This window comes from Apteryx mantelli, chromosome 1 (assembly GCF_036417845.1).
Source record: "Apteryx mantelli isolate bAptMan1 chromosome 1, bAptMan1.hap1, whole genome shotgun sequence".
Taxonomy (NCBI): domain Eukaryota; kingdom Metazoa; phylum Chordata; class Aves; order Apterygiformes; family Apterygidae; genus Apteryx; species Apteryx mantelli.
The window spans coordinates 164,942,070-164,964,849 of record NC_089978.1 but is presented as its reverse complement, the minus strand read 5'-3'; the positions used below and the strand labels follow the sequence as shown (position 1 = coordinate 164,964,849).

Genomic DNA, 22,780 nt, shown 5'->3' with positions numbered 1-22,780 from the left:
GGCATAAATGAGGCTTGGGTAACAGGCAGGTTGAGGACAAGGCTTGACACAAAGCACAATTAAGGTTAGCTATACATTACTCTTTTCCTTAACACAGAATATAAATTACTCAGCAGCAGGCTGAAAACAGGTGAGAAGGAAGTACTTTATACTCAGATTAAGGAAGTTAACCAGGAGTATAAAAAAATGGCTACAAAAAGGGAAACAGACTGACTCTGGGAGGCAAGGGAAGTCCCACCAGTGTCTACCTGAACAGGATGGGCCAGAGGCAGACTCCACATCAAGGGATTTCCAGCAATTCCTCAGAGGAAGGCCATGCTAGAGGAAGGCTTATTCTGTACTGGACACTGTCCTCACTGGTTCTCCCTGGGAGGAGGAGGGCCACAGAAAAACAGGGTGGGGAGCAGGGGAGGGGGGGCATCAGGTTATATGGACAGCCAATGAAAAGAGATGGGGCACTGGGTGGTGAGGAGCAAGGGCTCAAGTACAAGCACCCAGGGATAGCAGACACGTTGCTGGAGGTGTGCTCTCCTCCCCATAGGTGCCTGCAATGCCAGATATAGCAGAAGGACAGGGGCTGCATGGACCTTTGGTCTGGCTACCATCAGCTCCCAGGCCAACACTTACCAGTGTTAGGAAAGGCAGGAAAAGCCTTCGTGAACCACTTCTTTGAGATCAACCGAGGAAGCAGGAAAAGGCCAGTGCCAAGCTCTGGAGAGTCCCACTGTATTTACAGAAACAGGTGAGGTGCAGATCACTGTGAGGGCCCACTGAGCACAAGTTTATACAGGCAGTAAAAATGCTGTGCAAAACCTCCATCCTGTAGTAAGACAAAGTGTCTCAGCTGGAGCTGGCCCCAAATGATTTGCTATGGCAGTGCTTTATACACACCCAAAGCATGCAGGAGTTCTCATTTCACCACTTCACCACCAAGAAGCGCTAAACCTTAAGCAAAATAGAAGCTGTAGGGACTGTGCAGAGGATCAACTGCAGCACTCTTGTGGAAGTCACTCCCTTGCCTTCACTACAAATGCAGCCTCCTTTCGTATCCAGCAGAGGAGTGTGGTGCCAGACAAGCACTCTGGTTCTGGCTTTCAGTGTGAATGCTGCAAGCACTGGTTATCCAGTGGGACAAAAAGCAACAAGACATATTTTAACTTCAAACAAACTTTTTTAAAATTTATTTTATAGATCACATCAGCCTGAGTGATCTTTGAATGCTGGTCACAAAAGAGAGATCACACCACCTCCTTCACATGAACTGAAGTAAATCCTCTTCTAGTCTCGGCAGTCTCCTTCATTTGGAGCACAAGGAATGGAGAAAGAGAAAACTGCCTGGAGCTCTCTGCTCCCCGCAGAAGCAGAGGGCAGTGAAATCAGATGCAGTTTGATGCTGCTACAGAGCCAGAACATAAATGGACCAAGCCCTCATGCTCTGCTAGCCACACTTCACACCCCCTCACAATGTGGGTGCTATTAGTGTTGTAGCCGCCTATAGTTCCCCCCCAGGAGGGCACTGGTATTTAGGCACATAGCTTGGAAAGGACTGTCTAATCTCCCTACTTCCACCAATGCTCAGTCCACTACAGTCTCTAAGGCAAAGTACTCTCATCTCCAATCCATATTCCTCACCTCTCCCACATTGCTTAATGCTTTTGGAGTGATATACTGGCATCAAGACATGCTCTCTCTCCCCAGAGCCTTACAGCCTATTCTTGCTCAGCTGGTTTTAAAACCCATCCCAAATCACAAGACGAAAGGGAATGAACTCCCTACTTCTGGTAATTGCCACAGAGGGAAACAGGAACAACCCTCTAAAGAGGGGCAGAAACTTTAAAGTCTTCCCCTAATCAAAAGCATTTCATTGGAGGAGACCCTCAAACAAAGAAACTGAGGCTGACTGCACATGCAGTGGAGAGCAACAATTTGCTTATACTACCATCTCCTCCCTCAAGACATTAATACACTCCCATTGCTCACCACAAGCCTGCAGAGGATAAGCCTTGTCCTGCAGGGAGCAAAGTGAAGAGGCAGGGATAGAAGAAAAGAGGTAAGAACAAGCAGGGAATTGATCACTCACAGAGCCTGGGGTTAAAAGACATGATACTGATATCAAGTCAATTCATACAGTGTCCTTGCGGGGCCTTCCTGAAGAAGCCAGAACTTATTTAAAAAAAATAAAATGAAAGTAAGAAAAATTACCACACACTTCCAAAGCTGAAAGTACTTTTTTAAAGTTTGGTACCAATTCATCATTGCCCTCTTTGTCCAAGAGGAGAGATGACAAATCCAAGGTAGGAGTTGTCATGGCATGGTTTGGCCAGTGAGTTCCAGAAGAGAGGTGGGAAATCTTGGAGTAGGCAAAGCTACAGGAAGGTAACATTTGCCTGCTGCCTCTGTTCTGTATATTCCCACCTGTGATCACTGTCCGTCAAGGTGAGAAGGCTCTTCCTCTGACTCAAGGGACGGACTAAGTGTTCCTGCACCATATTCTTAATACTGTTAATTGTGCTGCCACAGCCTTGAGGGGCAGGTAGGATTTGCTCCAATACATACTGAACAGACAACAGGAAAAGCAGCAGGGTGGAAAGGGGAACAGGATGGGTAAATGACTTCCTATTTAATCCTGTCTCTAATTAAAATCTTAACTGCTCTTAATGTATTTGAAGATATTTGGTATAGGATACGTCAGCTTAAGATCAAGAACTGCTTTCCAGTTTCACTCTTAAACCTTCATCTGATGAATTTCCTTACCTTCAAACTTCAGTCACTACAACATTAAATTAACCCACTTAACAGTTTAAGATGGGGAGAGTCCAGAACATACTTGGCACAGGACCATACAGGTGAGGAATCAATGCCATATGAAGCCATCCTAGGCAACATGTTTTAACACTTGCAAGCCTGAAATTTCAGGTGTTTGACAGCCCCTGGATCTGAGACAGCATATAGGAAAGAGCAGCAAGTCCTCTAGACAGAGTGATATGAGGGAGGAGGGAGGCAGCTAACTGGCTCTTCTCAGTTCTATTCAGACTCTCCTTGCATCTTCATGCACACAAAATATAATAAAAACTAATAAGAATAAAAACTAAGCTCATGATGTAAAAAAAATGTGTTGACAGGGGGAGGAGGAAGGTGTCAGTTGCTCAGTTCTGTGTGTCTTATCACCTTCATTAGCTTATAAGTTATGTTCCTCTCTCATTTCCTTTGGGGAGGAGGGAGGAGATTCTTCTGCAGCAGATCAGCTGGGATGGGTTTTGGTTTAAGCTGCTCTGGATCTTTTGGATAAGAAATGAAGGGAAGGGGAGGAATTCCTCAGAGGGAGGAGGGGTAAGAAATTCAGCAGCCACTGGCAGGAGTCACACAGGCTCCCTGAGACTTCACTTTATGGCGCTGACCCCCACGTCGCCGGCCTCCTCCTCCAACTTTTGACTGAAAAACAAGAAGAGAAGTTTTAGTGTGCAGTGACTGCTGAATCAGAGTATCAACACAGCAGGAGTTCAAACAGACTATAATGCACATCCAGAAACTATGAGGACACTTCTGACTGATCAGCTTCCTGCCACTGCAGGAAGGAGAAAAGAGACAGACAGACACACCATGAAGTTTGGTCCTTTAAGCTGGACTTGATTTCCCAATGTTCTGAACGCTTAACTCCCACGAGAGCCAGTGGGAGCTGTGAGGCTCAGCATCTGGGAAACTGAGGCCTCGAATTCCCTCAGCTTTGTAGGGAATGGAAGGAGAACCCCCCTGCTCAGGACTCTCTTGCTAACATGACCCTGTTCCCAGACTCAGACCAGCAAGCCCACCATTCTCTTTTGAAGCAGCTGAACAGCTGGTTTGAAATACCTTATTGCCCTCACGGGTGTGGGGCTCTTCATCCAGTGCAGGCTGAGGGGAAGCAGCAAGGAGAGAGAGACAGAGATAAGCAAGAGCAAAAGCAACACAGACTCTGAGGAAGGTATAAAATGAAGCACTGAGAGCAAAATGGGAGCATTACTTACAACCAGGGCGATGATACAAAGACAAGGAGTTGGGGGATCAGAAAGAAACCACAGGCATACGCAAAGGGAGAGAGCCCCTGCCATAGGGCCCTCTTCCAGCAGCTAGCCTGGCTCAAGAAGGTGGTGAGATTTGACAGTGGGCAACAAAGACAGTTAACATTAAGGGGAGGAACACTGACTAAGAAATTAAGTCACTTGACAGAATCAGTTTCTGAACCTTTTGCTTACTAGATAAGTATTCTAAAAGGAGAAGACCATGCAATAAAGCTGATAAAGAGTTCCCAAAGCTTGCAGTTAGAGCCAAGTTCAGACCAGAAAGGCTGGGTATCCTTCTCACCCAAGCTGAGAAGTCCTAAGCAGCAAAGCAAATCAGACAAATTTCTAAATATTTAGAGCTAGAAAGGCCTTTCCTTCACCTTGGACATCTCCATCTTGCTTCCTTGAGAAGGCAGATGACCTGTGCCGGATATCACTATTTAGACTGTAGTTTCTCTAGGGTAGGAAGGTTCTATTACTCATGTGGACAGCAGAGTCCCATTCTGTAACTCTGGCTCTTAGATACTTTACTAGTACAGCTACTGGATAGAAAGAGATTGCTCTTTTACTGCAAGGACATTTAAGTAGTGGAACAGGTTGCCCAGAGAGGTTGTGCAGTCTCCATCCTTGGAGTTTTTCAAGATCCAACTGGTAAAACCCTGAGCAACCTGGTCTGACATCATCGCTAACTCTACTTTGAGCAGGAGGTTGGCTTGTCTTCCCACCTGAATTACCTATGATCCTAAGCTGCTAGCTGCTGAAAGGTTGGCTATGAACAGTCATCCAGTCATCAGAGAATCCTGACTCCTGCTGTGAGACTACTCATCTTTCTATTTGTTTCTGTCACACATTGAGTCCCAAGGTGAGGGCAAGGGTGTGAAGGGATAATGTTTATAATTTAGAGCGTCCTTCCCCCAACAGCTGGAAGACAGGATGCAAACAGCTAGGATAGACATGATACTTCCCTCACTTACCGGTGGTTGCAGGGCAGTAGGTGTCAATGGCGCTGCAGCTGTTGAGGGGGCCTCATCCCCAGCTGGTGGGCCCCCAGCTGCTGTCCCAACTGGGGGCACACTATCTTCTCGTTTCGTAAGGGCTCCCTTCTTTGTTGACTGCATCTTTATCTGCTGTGGCTTGGAGTTCATTGGTGAGTTATTGGTGGTCTGGAGTAACTGCATGTTACAAAGAGAGAAGACAAAAGCAGCATTAAAACAGCTGGGGCAGTTCAGCAAGGTTCAGTGTTGCTTTTTAATATAAAGCCTCAAAAGAATTGCTACCAAGAGCCATTAGGAGAACAACACAGGCAGCAGCTGTTCAAAGGAACCTAAGCTGACCCATCAATGAGCCCCTGAGCTGCCCTCAAGAACTCCTGTAGGGCTGCAAGCTCCATTCAGCTGAGGTGATGCTCAACTCTCCATGACATAACTCAAAGGGACTAGCTATGAGCTGTCAGAAAGAGCCCAAGCCCAAGAACTACAGGCATCTGACACAACCCCACCTTCTCATTCTCTCATTCACACCTTCCAAGAGTCATCACACAGCAAAGCACATTGGTCATCTGCAACCCGTGTCAGGGCTGACATTTGTCATCGAAGGACAGCCTCTTCCCTCGATTCTCCAGAGTTGTCCAGATTCTCCTCCTGGCTTCTCAGTGCCAAAAGTAGCTAATGGGCAAAAATTAAACTCTTCAGCCTTTACCTTAGTGATGGTACCCACAGCTTTGGTGCGGCCTTCACGGAAGACCAGCCGCTGGTCTATATGTAAATATTCTGGGGTTTTGATGAAGCGAAAGTGCACTGTGGCTTTGTCCCCTGTCCGCAGGCAGTCCTTGTCCATGCTGAGAATCGTGGCCGTCTGGCGGATGCTGCCACAATGCACTGCAAATGTAATGCACAAAGGCTTTCAACAGCCAGTGCCATTAGTGAAAAAAGCTTCAGACAGACATCTAAGGCAGCTCTTGCTACTTTATAGCTAACAGCATTGAGTATGAAATGAAAAAGTCTACTGTGTACCAAAGACCATATGCGTCACATGGCTGCCTTTTTTTGGTCCTCAACTCCCCCCCCCCCCCAAAAAAAAAACCAAAACCCAAACACACGTCTAAGCTAGAGCAGTTGCCTTAGAATGAAGACTTTCCTGAGGGACCCTCAACAGAACCCTACACACCTAGCAGCTGGGCTAAAGGAGAGGACCCCAAATGAGTCTCTTAGCACGTGAAGCTGAAGAAGTTCTGCACCACAGAGACCTGGCTCAAACAGGCTCCGGGTACACTTGGAGTCGCAGATCTCCTTTTTACCTACAGCCTACCCTGCTCTTCTCTATCAGCTCCCTGCCCTCTCTCTAACACATGGCTGGGGAAGTTAATACAAGGAACTGTGGCTTATACTCAGGTTGACACAGCCATCAGGAGCAAAATAACTTTAGACTAGAGCCGATGTAAACTGTTACTGCTGGGAAACAAAGAATATTAGACAACAGTGAGACACATACCCATGGCCTGATACCGTGGGCTGATGGTGGTGGGGTGATGGAGTACCAGAATCTCTGCTTCAAACTCCCATGATGCTTGTGGGTTCAGGCGGGGGGACACCATTACCATGCCTTTCCGGATGGAAGAACGCTTGATCTAAAAAGAAGAGACACAAAAGAGCTGAGCGTGTTTCTCCTGGGAAAAAAATTGCTTCTCTTGCTGAGTGCACCCAGAAGGATCCCAAGGGATTTCACAGATATTAACTCATGCCCACCAAAAGGCAAAGCAAGAACTGTTTAGTAGCATGTAACAATGTTATGCATAGGTTGCAAAAATAAAGTTCAGTGAAGTTTCTGAGGAAGTTTTAGTCAGAGTGCTGGGAATGCTGGACACAGAGAGAAGTGTTAACTCACTGCTTTTCTAAAAGCAAAATATGCATTCTGGTTGCACATTACCCAAATAGATGATCTCTCCAAAAGCGCAATGTCCACTAACACAAAGCGATAGGCTTGAACACATGGAGTTTGATATAGCTTAAGCTACATCATCTTAAAATCAGTGCAGCTCCTACTGACATAAGCCTTTCACAAGAGAAATTGCACTAACCTTTGCTAATTTTTAAAATTCAGATCTGGTCCTAACAGTTTAGAACACATGTATTGTAATTATCCTGCCCAGGACACTAATGCAGTTGCAAGCACAGAGGGAGACTTTTCTTACAACACCTCTGTTTTCTTATAGATCTCCAGTGCTATTCCTCATTACCTTGGGCCCCACTGCTATTACTTGTCACCTGTCAGGTGGAAGAATCAGGACATGGGACCTACAGAGGGTCTTCATGATTTTATTATGCTGCAAAATGAGACAGCTGAGGTTTGCAGAAGCAGTTTGATTGCAGCTGAACTCCAAGAGCACTCTGAAATTGGGAACATAGTTCCTGTTCTGGGGGACTAGAGCAGAACATCTCACCTTTTTCAAAGCAAATGAGGCAGTCTGGCCTCCGCGCACTTCTTTGACAGGCATCCTCTTGCGGTGGATGGACTTGACAGCAATAGGTAGGAAGTTGCCAAGAGGATCTGGCCCCAGCAGCAGGGTGTCATTTAGCTTGATTAGGCCTCTTAGTGTTGTCCCAGACACAACTGTTCCTACACCCTATGCCAAAAAAGAAACATCAGTAATTGAGGTTAATGAACCATACTAGCAGAAGAGCTCTAGAACTCCCTCTCTAGGCAAGACACACTTCAACTGAAAACACAGAACGGAAAATTCTTCTAACACCAGGCCCCTTACCGGGACAGAGTAAGTATCATCTATCTGGAATTCTGCTGGCTCTTCTTCTCTGTAACTGGTCCGTGGAGACAAGAGATTAAGAAACATCTTCAACAAATCCAGGTTCTCCCCAGTGACATTTGAAATCTGGAAAATGGGGCACATCCTGCAGAGGAAAATTGATGACAAAAGGAGTTAGTTGGCCTTCTTGCCTGGGATTAAAAGTGTAGCGAGACATCCAAAATCTTGGACTGAATTCAATACACAGTGCTAGGAAGGGAGAACCTGGCAAGCAAAGTCAGGTACGCAACATCGCATGTTTGAAACCCTGCAACATTGTCTCTATCTTCCTAATGACATCTAGAAAAAGGTATAAGGATCCAGGATTGAGGGAAGCCGAATACCCTGAAGCAGTTTCTCATTTATGTCTCAAACAGGGGAACACTAGCAGGTCAATCTCAGAATCAACACATTCTCATGCAATCAAAATGCCACAGGGCAAATACAACCTTAACACATCTAGATGATGGGACTCTCTTTCCATATCTTCTCACCCAGTCTCCAAGTAGGACCGAAAGACAAACAACTCTCCACTACTCCCATTACCTCTCTGAACTGAAGTTGGAGGCTGTTACAATGACATCATCCTTGCTCTGAACCAGGACGGGAATCTTCCTGCACCCTGGGGACTTCAGCAGTCGCTGTAACAGCTTCAGAGTTTCTTAAAGGGTGAAATGAACATCGTTAGGGCAGCATCTCCCCACATTACAAATAGCCTTTATTGGGTTTCCCCAAGGGAGACTGGTACTCTTGTCACAAACAGACTGGAGAAGGTGGCTAAATGCGTGTGAGTGAGGCTACGTGTTTGCTGCAGCCAACGTGGGACTTAGGAGACATTCTATCGCTTCATTTTCATTCCAGCTAGCCTGCTGCCAAGTGACACTGTACATGAACAGACATACATGTTTGCATCTACAAGTGCAATACAATAAAGCAGTTTTACAGTTGTCTATTAAGCAGCTTTAAGCAGTTGCAAGAGATTTCTTCTTCCTATAAAGGAGTTCTTATATTAAATTTAACGAAAACCAGCAGCACTCAGAATTGAAGTACTTGAGAACATGTGAACTAGAACTCAGTTTTGCCCGAACAAACCTCAACGCACTTTCCCTGGCAACCAACCTGCCTTAGAAGGTTAGAGAAGCATGGAAGTGGTAAAGATCATCACCACAGACTAGGACAATGCAGGGGGACCAGAACCAGAAATAACTGTTTTGGGACAAATCCCCTGGTTCCCAACTCCGGTTTCTTGCCTCTTTTAAATTTATTTTCTGTTTAAGCCTCATAGCTGACACCCAGCAGGGGCAATATCTGACGCACCAGCAGAAAATAAGTCTTCTGCAAAGAACCTTGCAATAGATGAGGGAAAAAAAGGCTAATAAGCACTTAAAACAGCAAATCATTTATATTCTGCAATTGTCATCCAATTAGATGATTTTTGTGAACTAATGAATGTCTATGGGAAAGTAATGTTTTGGGTACAGAAACACAAACATCTAATCATGCCATCTGGTCTTCACAGATACACTTGAGCCAAATCTTGTGTCTATTTAATTTAAACAGAACATGACACTGGAGTGGCTTCTCCCAAGAGCAACTCTTCTCTCCTCACCCTCAGCCAAACATTCTCCTTCCTTCCTAGTTATTGATCATATGGCCAGACCTTATATTTATTTGCCAAACATCTATTATAAATAGAGATATTTAGATTATCTTTTGATCACGTGCTTCTGTTTACTAAAACACATTTAGGATTTTTATAAAAATGAACAGAGTACAGACAGCACTGGGAGCATTCACTTTCCTGATTCTCAAGACTGCTACTCAAAATAAGCACTACTTCAAGTAATCACAATATGTTCCTGAAGGTGTAAGAAACAAATCAGTCAGGAGAATTCAAACGTGAGAGTTGATCACAGCCTGCGAAAATGTCAAGTATAAGCAAGGGGCCAATGCTGGGGTTAGAGGTACTGCTTTAACTGGTGCTGAACAAAGCTGTTGCTAGGCCCTGCTGCTCATTGCCATTCCCAGTCTGTGTCCACTTCAGTCCTACTGCCAAAACCCACATATGCAGCTGCTTTGAACCATTTAAGTGCTGGTTGGCTGTTTGGACAGATATGTACATATGCCAGCAAATCTGAGATGCGTCCAGGTGAGCAGGATGTGACCAGCAGCTGAGAGCAGCCACCTCTTCACCTAGCTGCTGCCAGAGAACAAGTCTGATCACAGCTTAAGATCACATTCAAACTGTGGGCAAAGAGAAAAGCAGGAGCTTTCAAATGAACATCCAGAGTATCCCCCCACATTTGGATACCCAGAGACAAAGCAGAACACCAACCCCAAACTTTTTCGTTGCCCAGCTGAGCTCCCCACACCTGGATAATTTGGAAATGATAACTGCAAGGGAACTGCCTTGCAAAATGAGCAGGGGAGAAGGACGGATTCCTAGAAGGTATTTAAGATACAGTCAAAACCAGGCAAAAAGCAATAATTCTCTAATATCTAATATCTAGCAATAATTTCTCAATCCAAGCAGGAGGCAACAGCAAACAGGAGGTAGGAAACACCCTTGAAAGAGCTACATTTACCTTGTAGGATGTTGGCAGGGCACATGTCAATCTTGGTCACCACAACAAAGACAGGAACGTTGAGTGCCAGCGCCAGGCCCAAGTGCTCCTTGGTCATCCCAACAATCCCAGCATTACTGCCAACCTACACCAGAAATACAGGATATGGTAAAGCAAATGTTCCTCCTGCAATGAGCTGGGTTACAGAGAAGGTCTTGTGTCATATATGCAGTAGGTTGTGCCTAGGCTGCCGAAGCATCACTGGGACTACACGTACAGACCCAGCTCTTTTCAGCTGCTTTTGGACATACTGGTAGGAGTAGACATGCAGCTAGTAAGGACTCATTTCTCCTCAATTTTAACAAGGTGTTCTGTTTTTTTCCAAGAATCATACATCTTGGATGTCAGTGTGACTGACAATCCTGGGGCACTTTCCTCAGAGTCCTGGCTACATCCCTACAGTGGCTGCTGCTCTCCACCTCTGGAAATTGCTGCCTCTTGCACAGCCCCACAGGGACCTTGCAATAGGAAAGAAGTTGAAGGGTTAGAGCTGTGAACATCATCCTGCTGGTACTAACCATCTTTCTTGCTACATACCATAAGCATGCAGAAGTCAGGCAAGTGGCCGGTCATGCCAAAGACGGTGGTTTTCAGGTACTTTTCATGACCAGCGAGGTCAATGAAAGTTATGACCTTGGTGGACTTCTCACAGATCTTGGTCCATTCCAAGCTGCCACCATGGCTGTCAGGCTTGTTCACCACATTGCCCTCGCTGTCGAAGCCCAGAATATCATTGCCCACACTACTGGTGCGGCCTGATTCAATCTCATGCTTATGCCGGAAGAGTTTTTGCCGAGCAAAGCCTCGGCCATTGTCTAGTTCGCCATGTGTCAGGACACCCAGCAGTGTGCTCTTTCCCGCATCCACATTTCCAACCACTGCTACCCTGGAAGGGAAAGGAAAAAGGAACCTGGTAAAATCTGACACCTGAAAGAAAACACACCACTGGTCCTGCAAATATTTAACTTTATTCTCACCAACATTCAAACAGAGGTTCAAAAACGTTAAATCTTCACAAGCACAGCAGAGATTCTTTAGAGGTTGTTAGTTAACAGGAGAGATCCCAGGCTCTGAATCAAGATTGCAGAAACACATCACTGGTGCCTGGGACACAGAGAGTAGAATTCGGGATTGCTTAATGCTATACACATTATAAATCTCTCCCAATTCCTCATCTCTGCAGTCAAACACATGTAGTCTGCTGATTCAAAAGAAAAGTCTAAATCCCAGCTTGGTCGTCTTAGAATACCTCTGCTTTTTTCATCTTCCTCATGTTGCAATAGCACAAGATACTACAGAAAGCACTGAAATTCAATTGCTCTGTTCCCAGAAAAGGCAAGGCTCATACAACAATGCACCCTTGACCAAGGGAACCACTTTTAGGGGGATAGCCTCTCCTATAGCAGCCTCCTTCCTGTCTCCGATAAAAGTGGCCATTACGACTGTTGGCAAATGTTGGAAAATCCATTCCATTCAGGTCTGGGCAGACTCTTAAACTGCATTATATAAGCTATAAGATGTCCATTAAAAGGTGACTTGGATCACTGCAACCTTGGAATAGAATTGAATCATTAGTCACAAGAATTTTATTCCAGCAGCATGCATACATGCACACACATATACACAGGAGTCCCTGCTGGGATTTAAGCACACAGAAGTTCCCAAAACCATGAAGCTGTCACCCAGACAACAACAGCCCTCAACTAAACACAGGCAAATCTCCACAAACAGTTTGTACACAAAAGAAACAGCAACAACAACAAAAAGATTTAATTAGCAAGGAGTGGTCAAGCTCAATTCCCTTTGTGGGGTGGCTACAACACCCAGACTCCAGTCAGCATTGCTGGCTCAGCATCACTGGCTGCTCACATGGTAAAAATGCAGCCAGGGTGCTGACTAACCCTGTCTCCACCCGGCTCCTCACCTGACCTCCAGGAAGTCGTTGTCACCCACATGTTTCCGAACAAGGTAGTCGCGCACCTTGCCCCCTGCTTCCTGGTGCTCCCGCAGAAGGATCACATCCGCCTCAATCTGCTCTGCCATGCTCTTCAACGTAGCATAGGATGCTTCCATGTCTGCCTCACTCAGACCATATTCAGTCCCATCTAGTAAGAGGTTGAGGAAGCAAAGGACAGACAGTGAGCACCACCTTGCAACAGCCAGCAGCAATTTCATTCTGTTGGGGACTTTCACACTGATCAGGATTTACACATGGACTGGAGGCATCAGCCATGTAAACAGATTAAGCACCCTTCACCCAAGAGAAAAAAGATGATCTTCACTTTAAGTCTTAAAATATATTAGAAAGGCACCATCTTTCATCTAAAAGAGTTTTCTTTACAATTACTACAAATAAAACTTAGGGTTTGGCAAGAAAGATTCATTTCTGTCTAACTTGCTTACTTCACATGTTGAAGGGTGATTTGTGTACAATTTCCTTCATACAGTCAGACAGAAAATCTTCTCTCCCATTGCAACAGAAGAAAAAGCGTTAACAAAAGGAGAGTTCTGACTAAAATATCACCATAGTTAACCAGTGGCAGTTGGACCAACTTAAACAGCTTATTTTATAAAACCACATCCCAAGCCCATTTTTCTGCAAGTTTGGCCTGCATAGCAATTTCTTTAGCCCCCACACACCTCAGTTAAAACAATGTTTCTGGCCTTTCTCACCGCTTTCACCCTGGCACCTGAAAGAAATGCTGCCAAGTACACAGGAGGCCAGGAAAAAACAAGGAGCCACTGCTGCCTCTCAACAGCCTTCCCAAGCAAAGAGCTGACAGGCAGGGCAAGCTGGTGGTGACTGCCTAGGCAGCTTAAAGGCTGCCACATCTCTCAGCTGCTCTCCTACCCCAGGTGCTAAGAAGCTGTACAGACTTCATACCAGGATCTCCTCTTTGGGTTTAAAAAAAAAAAAAAAAAAAAAAAAAAAAAAAAAAAGTGGAGAAAGACACAGCACCTGGATGACCAGAGCTATTGCTGTGTAGTCATTCGCATGCATGGCTGTGTCATCAGCTGGTAAGCAGTAACTGCAGTTTGCACAAGTAGAGTTGTTGGGCGAGACTGGGAAGTTGTTGAGATGGTGGAGAAAACAAAAGGCACCAGGGGTTGGGTCCTGGTTTAGAGAAGTGGAATGAAAAGTAGGGGAAAGAAGAGAGAAAAGAGCTGAAATGAAAGTGAAGGCTCAATGCTGGTGAAGCAGTGAGCCACCCAACAGTCTTCACTGACCCCACAGTCTTCTGAGTTGGGTATCAGTGATGATCAAAATCATAGACATTCATAGTGAGCGAGAAAGAGACTTTGGCTAGAACATCAAGACTTTTTCCTTTAGGCTATATGTCCCAATAGCCTTGCTCTACAGAAAAGACCCCTATCTTCCTCAAGTATTCAGTAGCCTGAAATGAAGTCAGATGTCTTAGCTCATATTTTAAGAAATAAATGCCTAATTCTAAGTACCTCATCACAACCACCCATCAACCTCCTCATGAGACATCCTAGAAGGGAAAGTACTTGCTAACCCAACTAGCTAGATCTCCCCTGCAGATGTGGTTATCCCAAATGCCAGGGAATCAGACCACACGTGGGAAGCTTGCTTGGATGCAAGAGCATTATACCTGTGATATTGGCTGGGTGACCACTGGGCATCTAATCCTGGCTTCTCTTCTGCATTGGCTGCTTTGCAAGACACCAAGAAAACCCAACAAACACAGTTCTGAGGTAATGTATCTCTCTCCCTCCATTACCTCAGCCAACTCTGGCACTGAAGCCCAGTATTTTGTATTCTTCCCCAAACTTAGTAAATAGTAGAACTCCCGGTCATAACAAATTGATATCCAACAGATATTTAATACATTCAAAACATGCATTTTGCCTTATGATAGCCTTAGACAACTTGTTTTGCATTCAGAAAAGAAACTTCTATTTCTAAGCAAGGCCACGTTCAATATTGTTCATCAGTATCAAATGCAAATATTTGAACTGTGAAAAAGAACAAAGAAAAGGCAACCTGCACTAAACTAGAAAATCTACAAAGGCAAATGACTGCAGTCACCCCCTAGTGAATGTGACATTAAAGGCATCATGCTTAGAAAAGGAAAACCTTCCCATACACAGTACAGAAAAACTAGGAAACACTACCAGAGAAAGTCAGTAGCAGATATTTTGGCCATCTGAAGTATTTCCAATTACCCTCCTGTGCAGTAAAAAAAGAGTATTGTTATTTTAATGGAGAAGCGAAAAAAAGCAGACATAACATGACCTCCATCATATCCAAACTGGTATTGTAATTTCAGATCCTTCACCTTCTCCTGGCATGCCCAGACAACTTATGCCTTATTACAAAAAAGAACTTCATGATTTTATATGAAAAGTATGTACAGCTCTTCCAGATAAGACAGTTGCTGGCAGGAATGGAAAAAGAATCTATCTTATATGTTCTCTTATATTTCATGGAGGTTTCCAAGTTCTTCTGGAACCTACCTTCATCAGCAGTCCAGCTAGATGAACTAGGCTTTTCTCATAACATTGATATTCCCTGTTGTTTTCCAGAGGAAGCTAAACTCACCTGATCCTTGTCCAATGACATAAATTGTCTCCCCACATCCCTCATCGATTCTCTCTGACATCTGCCGGAGCAAACTGTCATACTGCTCTGAAGTTGGACTCACCATCACCAGCTGAAAGATCAAATATTCAATTTGTAGATGTCAAGCAAAGAGTTTCAAAATCAGCTTCAGTCATAAGGACAATCAATCAATGCACTTTACTGAAAAAGGAGGGCTCTTTTTCAAAGATCACTTTCTGTCATTTTTTTTTTAAATAGCAACTTTGCTGACAGCTATTTTTCTGTGACACTGCAAGAGGTTATTTGTCAGAGCTCAGAGTTTGTTTACAATGGAAGATTTACTTCAAAGCAAATAAGAATACTAAGCATCTCATTTTGATGTAATCAATGTTTTAAAGCCACATTTAAGTGAACATCCCACTCTTACATTCGTGTAATACATGTTTCCATGCAAGGGAAACGGAAAGGGTTTTCTTCCAAAAAAAAAAAAAAAACCAAAAAAACCCCACAGCTTAGCTAGGTACTCAAACCAGCCTCCACTGCACACTGTGCTGCTGTTCCCCAAAGCATGATGGGACAGCCAGAGGAAGCTAGCCAGACCTCACCATGTAGCACATCTAGGCATCAAAACCTAGAGTGTCTTGCAAGTCTTTCACATACATGATTTCCCCTTTTGTTTTCCAAGTGGACAGAGGAGAAGGAGAGAACACAAATCAGGATTATTTTCAAATTCCTAACAGAACTTTAGGTACTTCACACCACAATGCTGACAGACAGACATATAAAGCAAATTGTACAAGCACAGTCAGACATTTCACCAGTGGAGAGCTGCAGTTTTGCAAGCCAGCAGCTGTGTCACCAACAAGCTTTGACTGCAGTTATTGCAGCAATGACAACTTCCTTGGCCCTTCCCTGCAGATGCATCAAGAGAAAGTGGACAGAAAGAAAGAGGAAAATGAGGACAACAGGACGGTGCTTCAGGAAGGACTTTTCTCCAAACAACCTCTTTCTGTGCAGCACCATTTGTGGCAGAGGGCTGTCAAACAGCTGAAGACACTCGCACAGGGACCTCCACCGAGTCACCACAATGGCAGTGTGGCAGCAGCAAACCAAGGAGACATTCATCACCCATTCAGGATCACATGGCTATTTGCTCTCTGGCTACCTCCATGACTACAAATCTGCTGGCAACCAAGCACCCTGGCACAGCAGTTCAATAGCTGTTGTGATTGAGATCTGTACTGTTGTTAAAAAGGCTCTTTCACTAGCAGTTGCAAAGGCTACCACCTACTGATAGCCCTACAGGCAGGTGTTCCTGTGTCACACTACAACACTCAATGAAATCCATACTTTCACTAGCTGTTCTAACACACACATTACCAAATCAAGACCATAAAGACATATTTCTCTCCATTATGCACCAAGGCCAGTCTGAAATCTGCATTAAATTTTCCTAAAACATATGGTTTACAGCAATTCACAATGTTTACATCTTCAAGCTTGCCCAATATTCTCTACCTAGAGAGCCTGACTTGCTAGCACAGCCACCACAGTGTGCATTCAAGAGGAATTACCTCTACTATCATAGGGGACGAAGTCCTTTATTAGAAGTTATGGGTGTAATAGGACCAAAAAGCCCATACCTACTGCTTAAGCAGCTTTCAAAATTATAGCGATGCATGCATCTGGACAACTGAAGCATAGATAGCAAGTGCTAATTAAAAGGCTCAAGGCAGCCAAAGCAATACTTTCCTCAACTGTTAACAGTCACACAGAACATGCGTGTATCTGCAAGTGCCAGACAGACAGCTACAAAAGAGACAATTGCCTTCACATACCTACTTTAGATGCATGCCCTATCTAAGGCTTTGAATTACTTGACATGGTCTGCAAAACACTAGGGGCAACAAGGCAGTCTGATCTGCAATGCTACATAGTCTCTCTCTTTGATGGTACAGAGGATTGGGTTTTGCCTTTATTAGTTGTTTGGTTTTTTTTTTTTTTTTTTTTTTTTTTTTTTTTTTTTTAAAAAAGACCACTGGATGTAAATTTACTGAGAGGAAAATCAGCAACGATTTACAGGCTTGATCAGGACAGGAATGGGAGCCTGTGTGTTGACATGCAGGGCTTGTTTTGCCTAGTGAGCACTTTCAAGAATTCCTAGAAGCACAGGAGACAGGCTCACTGCTTAGGCTCATGCACAAGCATTGTTCAGGGACACAGGAGGATCTACTGAATAGGTTCTTGTATTCATAAAGATCAATAAAATAACAGAGGGTTCATCACAGGCACACTTTAACTTCAGTTTCTTCAAGTCTGAGCACCAGCTTCATTCTTCTGAGTTCAAATGCTTCAGCAGTGAGAGTGGGCAGGGCGTTGACTAAAATACCAGGGGCATTTCAGCTGAGCAGCTCACTGCAGCCTTTCTTCATGATGCCAGGCAGGAGGGCTGGGGGCTGAAACAGCATGGCATCCGTGCATGTTCAGCTTGCACAGATCAGAATTCTGCTCCCCCACCCTGTTGCTTTCACTGCCATGCAGGAAGGTGCTGCACAGGTGTTCCTGTGGCAAACTGTTGTCCCTAACAGCAGAAGTCCTCCGAAGCCTACCCTGAGGCCGATGAAGCTTGCAGCTGATGTGATTTAGTGGGATGTCAAGAGAAGGATGTGCAGAACAAGTAGCAGCTTTCATGGATTGCACCTTCCAATGCTGTTCAGTATTCCTAAGAGCTGCCTCTGCATCTCCCCAGCCATTTCTACATTTTTCCTAGGTCACTACAAGACCTTATTTGCTGTTTTGAAGATCCCTTTCCTCCAGCTCCCTGGACAGTGGGAGCCTGTTCTTTGCCAACTCCTTGGTGAGAGAGAGGCCCTCCATCTTGACCTCTCTGTTTTTTTGCTTTTCACCTTTGAGAAATCCCCTCCATGCTTGCACTACGTATTCTTGTTTTTCAGAGGTTTTCAAAGTCAAAATTTTTCGCTTTTGTTCTTTCAACTTTGCCAGGCATTGAGCAGTTAACAGTAGGAGCCATGTGGGTCTAGCAACCTCAGATTTCCTATAGGGTAAAAAAGTAACAACAAGTTATTGTTTTATTCTCATAATAGCAGCAGGAAAAAATGTCTTAAGTTTGATGCCATTTCTAAAGTCCCTTCCCAGTCTCTGGGGAGAGGAGACTTTTCCCACCTTTCCTCGGATTAGCTTTGGGACTGACACAGGGGAAACTCCATATATCAGAGACGGGTAGAAGCTACAGGCTGTCAGCTGTCTGAGCTTACTCCAGAAGGCAAGCTGGACTGTGCCATTCTGAACTGCTCATCAGCAAGGAAGTGGCCACAGTATTAATTAACAGCAATTTCAAGACACCAATGAGACCAAGCTAAGGTTATATCAGCACTTCTGCAGGCAGTCCTAGCAAAAGATGCATTCCCTCTCTGTGAGGGAGACAACAAACTATTTCTAAAGTCTAAGGGCAAACCAAACACTGTGTGCTCAGTAGTGCTGATGTTTGTTGGAATGATCCCTCCTGACATTTTGCATGGCTGGAAGGCCATCACCTTGGGAAGTTAGGGGAAAAGCAACCCTGTGTTTTGCAATATTTCAGTCTCCCATCCACACCTTCTGTAATGTAAGATTTTGCTTCCTATTTCCTGTGGACACACATATGTCAAGTGCTATTCATGTTTTGTAGTCAGTGTAGACCTAATATAAGTAAAAAACATTTGTGCCTCACTAATAGCTCTGCATGATATGTTTTTGATCTGAAGGTTGATTATTACTGCAGTGTATTTTTACTGAAGGGAAAACAAACACCCATTAAGATCAATGCGATAATGAATTTGTGCTGATGAATGGAATTGTTTGCTTGATCAACCGACATGGTGTAGTTGATAATAGAATCCAAAAGTGTTCTTCTCTAAAAAGAGCACACCTTACAATGAAAGCATTGGGAAGTTGGGGGCAGGGGGAGGAAACAGGAGGCAGGACTGGCAGAAAAGTATATAACAGAGTGGTGGTGGGTCACACCAGGGCAGAAGAAACAGCTAGCAAACAAACTGCGGTGGGAACCACTGTTTTAAGCAAAAAGCAGAGGGCAGCAATTCAGCTGGGAAGACAGAAAAGATAATGGGGAGAGGGGAGAAGAGGGAGGGGGAGGAGGAGGCCAGGCTAGCTATTGCATTCTCACCATATGGGATTGTTGTTTTGAGCACAGAGCAGGAGACTAACTTGGAGAGATGGGGCAGAGCTCATGGGGTCTTAGCTCTCATCCAAGATGGGGATGAATGAGAGCTCCAGGAAAAAGATTGCAGGTGTATACTGCCATAGGGAGCACAAATAACTTGCAATAAAGCAGAACTGCTTACCTGTCACCTCCACAGCACCTGCAGATTTCTAGGAATGGAAGACGGGCTGACAACGCAAGTGGTGTTTGTGGGAGAAAAGCATCCACCTCTCTTCTTCGCAGAGTTTTGGGCAGGTTCCTGGCTGTCAACAATCAGTGACACAGTCCTCAGAGTCCTCCTGTGCCCTCTTCCGCATCAGCCACATCCAAGATAAAGCACAGGTCGATATTGGCATCCTGTATCAAAATCTTGTCCAGCTCATTAAGACATGAACAGGTGGCTCAATAGATACTGCAGGTTTGATTTCTGTCCTTTACTGTCTTATAAGACATCTTCATAATGTTTGTTTTAACACAGCACCACATTGTAAAAATATTTCATTCATCCACACATTTCTACATCCACACACCAGACTTCCCCTCTCTTTGCTTCTCCGCAGAGGGAAAGAAAATCCAGGACTTTGAAACAACTCCAGCTAGAAGCATGAAGAGGAGGGATGGCAGAGAACTAGAAGGAAACACTAGCTATACTAACTTCTAAAGCACATAATTACAAGTGGACAAAATCAAGCTGTTGGGAAGCTTCAGAGCAGTACATGGCATCAGGATAATGCAAACCCTTGGCAGCAAAGGGCAAACTGTTAGAGAGACCAGCCAATTGGGACAAAATATAAGGCAGCTGGAAGACCATCAGTGTTGTTCGTGGCAGGCTTCGGCATGCACATATTACTACAATGCACCTTCCCACAAGATGGAAGTGAAAGCAATTCTGACAGAAACAAGACCATCACACAGTTTTGTCATTTGGATCCTAGCACAGAACTGTATAATGTGGACAAACCTTTTTGTGTCGCTGCAGCCTGGCTTGCAAGAGTAAGGCACCCTTGCCGCTGAGCCCTTGTGCTCAAAAGTTACAAGCTCTGACCTGCTTTTAAGATTGTGAAGAAAGCCCGGGGAACTAGCACAACTGGCACAAAAGATAACTACAGAGATTCAGCGTAAAGGAAAAATGTTAGTGAGATGTTAAAGCAGCTGTCAGCTCCAAACCCTGCACTTTTTAAGAGGATGCAACACCCACTGTAAGTGCTTCCCCAGGGGGCCGAGGAGGGGAAGGAGCAGGGAGAGGAGCCAGGCAGCACCCTGCCTTCCCGGCCAGGGAGCAGCTCGCTTCCAGCACTGTTCCCAGCTCAACTTTTTTTTGCTTTTCCCCCCTCCCCACGGCGCCAGGCTCCGCGGGCCGGCTCTGCCCTCCGCCCCAGCCCGGAGAGAGGGCTGCAGGCACCCCGCGGCGCCTGGCTTCACCCCCGGGCCCCCTCCGCGGGGGGCCCGGCGGGGGCGCGCAGGCAGGGGGATGCGCGGCCCCGCACCGCCCCCCGAGGCGGGGGGGGGCGCGGAGGGGAGGGACAGGCCGACAGGCCGCCCCGCTCCCTCCGCCGGGGGGGCAGCCCGGGGCGAGGCGGCGGGGCGGCCGCCGGCGAGAGCGAAGAGCGGGGCCCGGCGGGGCGGCCGCCGCCGCCCGTCCCGTCCCCCCGCCGGGCCTACCTTGCTGGTGAGGTCGATCTCGGGCTCGCCGTTGAGCGCCTCACCGTCCTCGGCGTCGAAGGCGGCGCGGAGCGGGCAGGCGGCCGCCGCGATGCGAGGCCCCCCGCCCGGCGAGCCGGGCTCCGGGGCGAACATGCAGGCCGGCACCGGGGAGCCCCCCATCGGGGATCGGCTCCGCTCCGCCGCCGCCATCTTCCCTGCCCTCCTCCTCCTCCTCCTCCTCCTCTCCCCCCCCGCCCCGGGAGGCGCGGCCGCCCCGCCCCCAGCCCGCCAAGGCGGCTCGCGGAGGATTCGGGCGCGCCCAGCCAATCACCGGCAGGAGAAGAAGGCAATTAGCCTGTAGCCATGACAACGGTGGGCGGGACCGCGGCTATTCATAAGGAGGGCCACGCCCCCGAGAAGCGCGCGAAGCCAATGGGAGGCCCGCTGCCAGCTCAACTTGTTTTACACACACACACACACACACACACACACACACACACACACACACACACACACACACACACACACACACACACACACACACACACACACACACACACACACACACACACACACACACACCCCACCCCAGAGTTCTCTCGACGTGGCCGGCGCTTCCTGCCCAATAGGAGAGCAGGCTCTCATGACAAGCAACCCCAACAGCCAATCAGACAAGAAAGATCAAGCGACGGGGTGGGACTAAGCATCTCTTTAAGGTGGGCTGGGCGTGCCCTTGTAGGCGGGTACTCTCCCGTGCTGGCCAATTTTTTTACGGACAACTGTGTGAGCCAATAGCATGAGAAGAAAGCGCGGCCGAGGTCTGCGGAGCCTTGCGAGCGTCCGGCCCGGCTGCCCGGCCCGGGTCTCCGCGGAGGCGGCGGGGCCCTGACCCAGCGGGAGCGATCGGTTCCCGGGTCTGTCGTTAAAGCCAGTGGTTCTCCACCCGTGCTGGGGGGAGGGCCATGAGAAGCTAAATACCAGATCCCTACACAAAGGACGTAAGAAAATCCAGGCTGTTGCCAGGAAGCTTCAATCCCTGCTGAGGGGTTTTGCGTTTCCAACTTGTCGGATGGCAGATGAACCTGTATGGGAAGAACCTGTGCTCTGTGCATGCGTACTAGGAAGCTGTCTGGCCTGTTCCCCTCCTGGAGGAGTGCAACCAGGTCACATATCCACCCCTGAACCACCACAGTTTCCAGTTTGGCATAAAATGAAATTAGAGAGGATTTATGTTTATTCATCAGGCGGTAAACCACTTCAATTGCCCTGGCTTATTTATCACAGCATGAGACTCAACACTCTTATTAATTAAACAGGCAAGAATAGAAGGGAAATTGAAGCTCAGGGAAATTAACTTGCCCGAGGTTATGCAGTAAATTAGTGGCAGAGCTGGGAATCAACTCTGCCTATAGCAAATTGCATGCCAGTATCATATCCAGCTAAACACAGCACATCTTGCCGATGGATTGGTGCCTCGTTAGCAAGCCCATCCTGCTGCTTTTTACTCTCTTTGCGGTTTCACGAGCGAAATTAAGCATGCAATCGATGAAATAGCCCGTGTTTTCACAATTCTTCCAGCTCCGAGGCCATTCGGGGGAACGCAAATCCTGGCTATGGTTTTTAGGCGTGAACTCGTCCCGTTGGCATCCCAGGGCCTTTCGGTAGGGGGAAAAAAAAAAAACAAAGAACAAAAAAGCCCCTCTTCCCCTTCCCCCCCCGCCCCAGCACGCCGCGCTGACAGCGCCGCCGGTGACGTCACGCGGCGGCGGGCGCGCGCGCGACGTCGGCGCGTGCGGGGCGGACCCGGGGGCACGCGCCCTGCGCGGGGAGGGGGGGGAAGGAGGAGGGTTACGGGGCGGGGAGGGGGGGATGTAAGAGCGGAGCGAGCGG

The 22,780-nt window shown here is 46.6% G+C and overlaps 1 protein-coding gene across 3 annotated transcripts; it reads right to left on the bottom strand.

Moving 5' to 3' along the window:
* Positions 1–1,151: 1,151 nt before the first annotated feature.
* GTPBP1 (GTP binding protein 1) lies at positions 1,152–21,100 on the bottom strand. Of its 3 annotated transcripts, none has more exons than XM_067309961.1 (12): positions 20,909–21,100; positions 15,028–15,139; positions 12,388–12,568; positions 11,001–11,349; positions 10,425–10,548; positions 8,386–8,500; positions 7,801–7,945; positions 7,480–7,662; positions 6,531–6,666; positions 5,739–5,917; positions 5,015–5,212; positions 1,152–3,432 (listed from the first exon to the last, which is right to left on the bottom strand). In XM_067309961.1, exons 1-12 carry the CDS (start codon positions 21,098–21,100, stop codon positions 3,340–3,342), a joined length of 2,007 nt encoding a protein of 668 aa, XP_067166062.1. In that variant the 3' UTR covers positions 1,152–3,339. The 3 variants fall into 3 exon arrangements, with proteins under 3 accessions (XP_067166062.1, XP_067166072.1, XP_067166082.1); XM_067309971.1 differs by lacking the exon at positions 20,909–21,100 and adding an exon at positions 16,866–17,000; XM_067309981.1 differs by lacking the exons at positions 1,152–3,432; positions 5,015–5,212; positions 5,739–5,917 and adding an exon at positions 5,219–5,704.
* Positions 21,101–22,780: the final 1,680 nt, after the last annotated feature.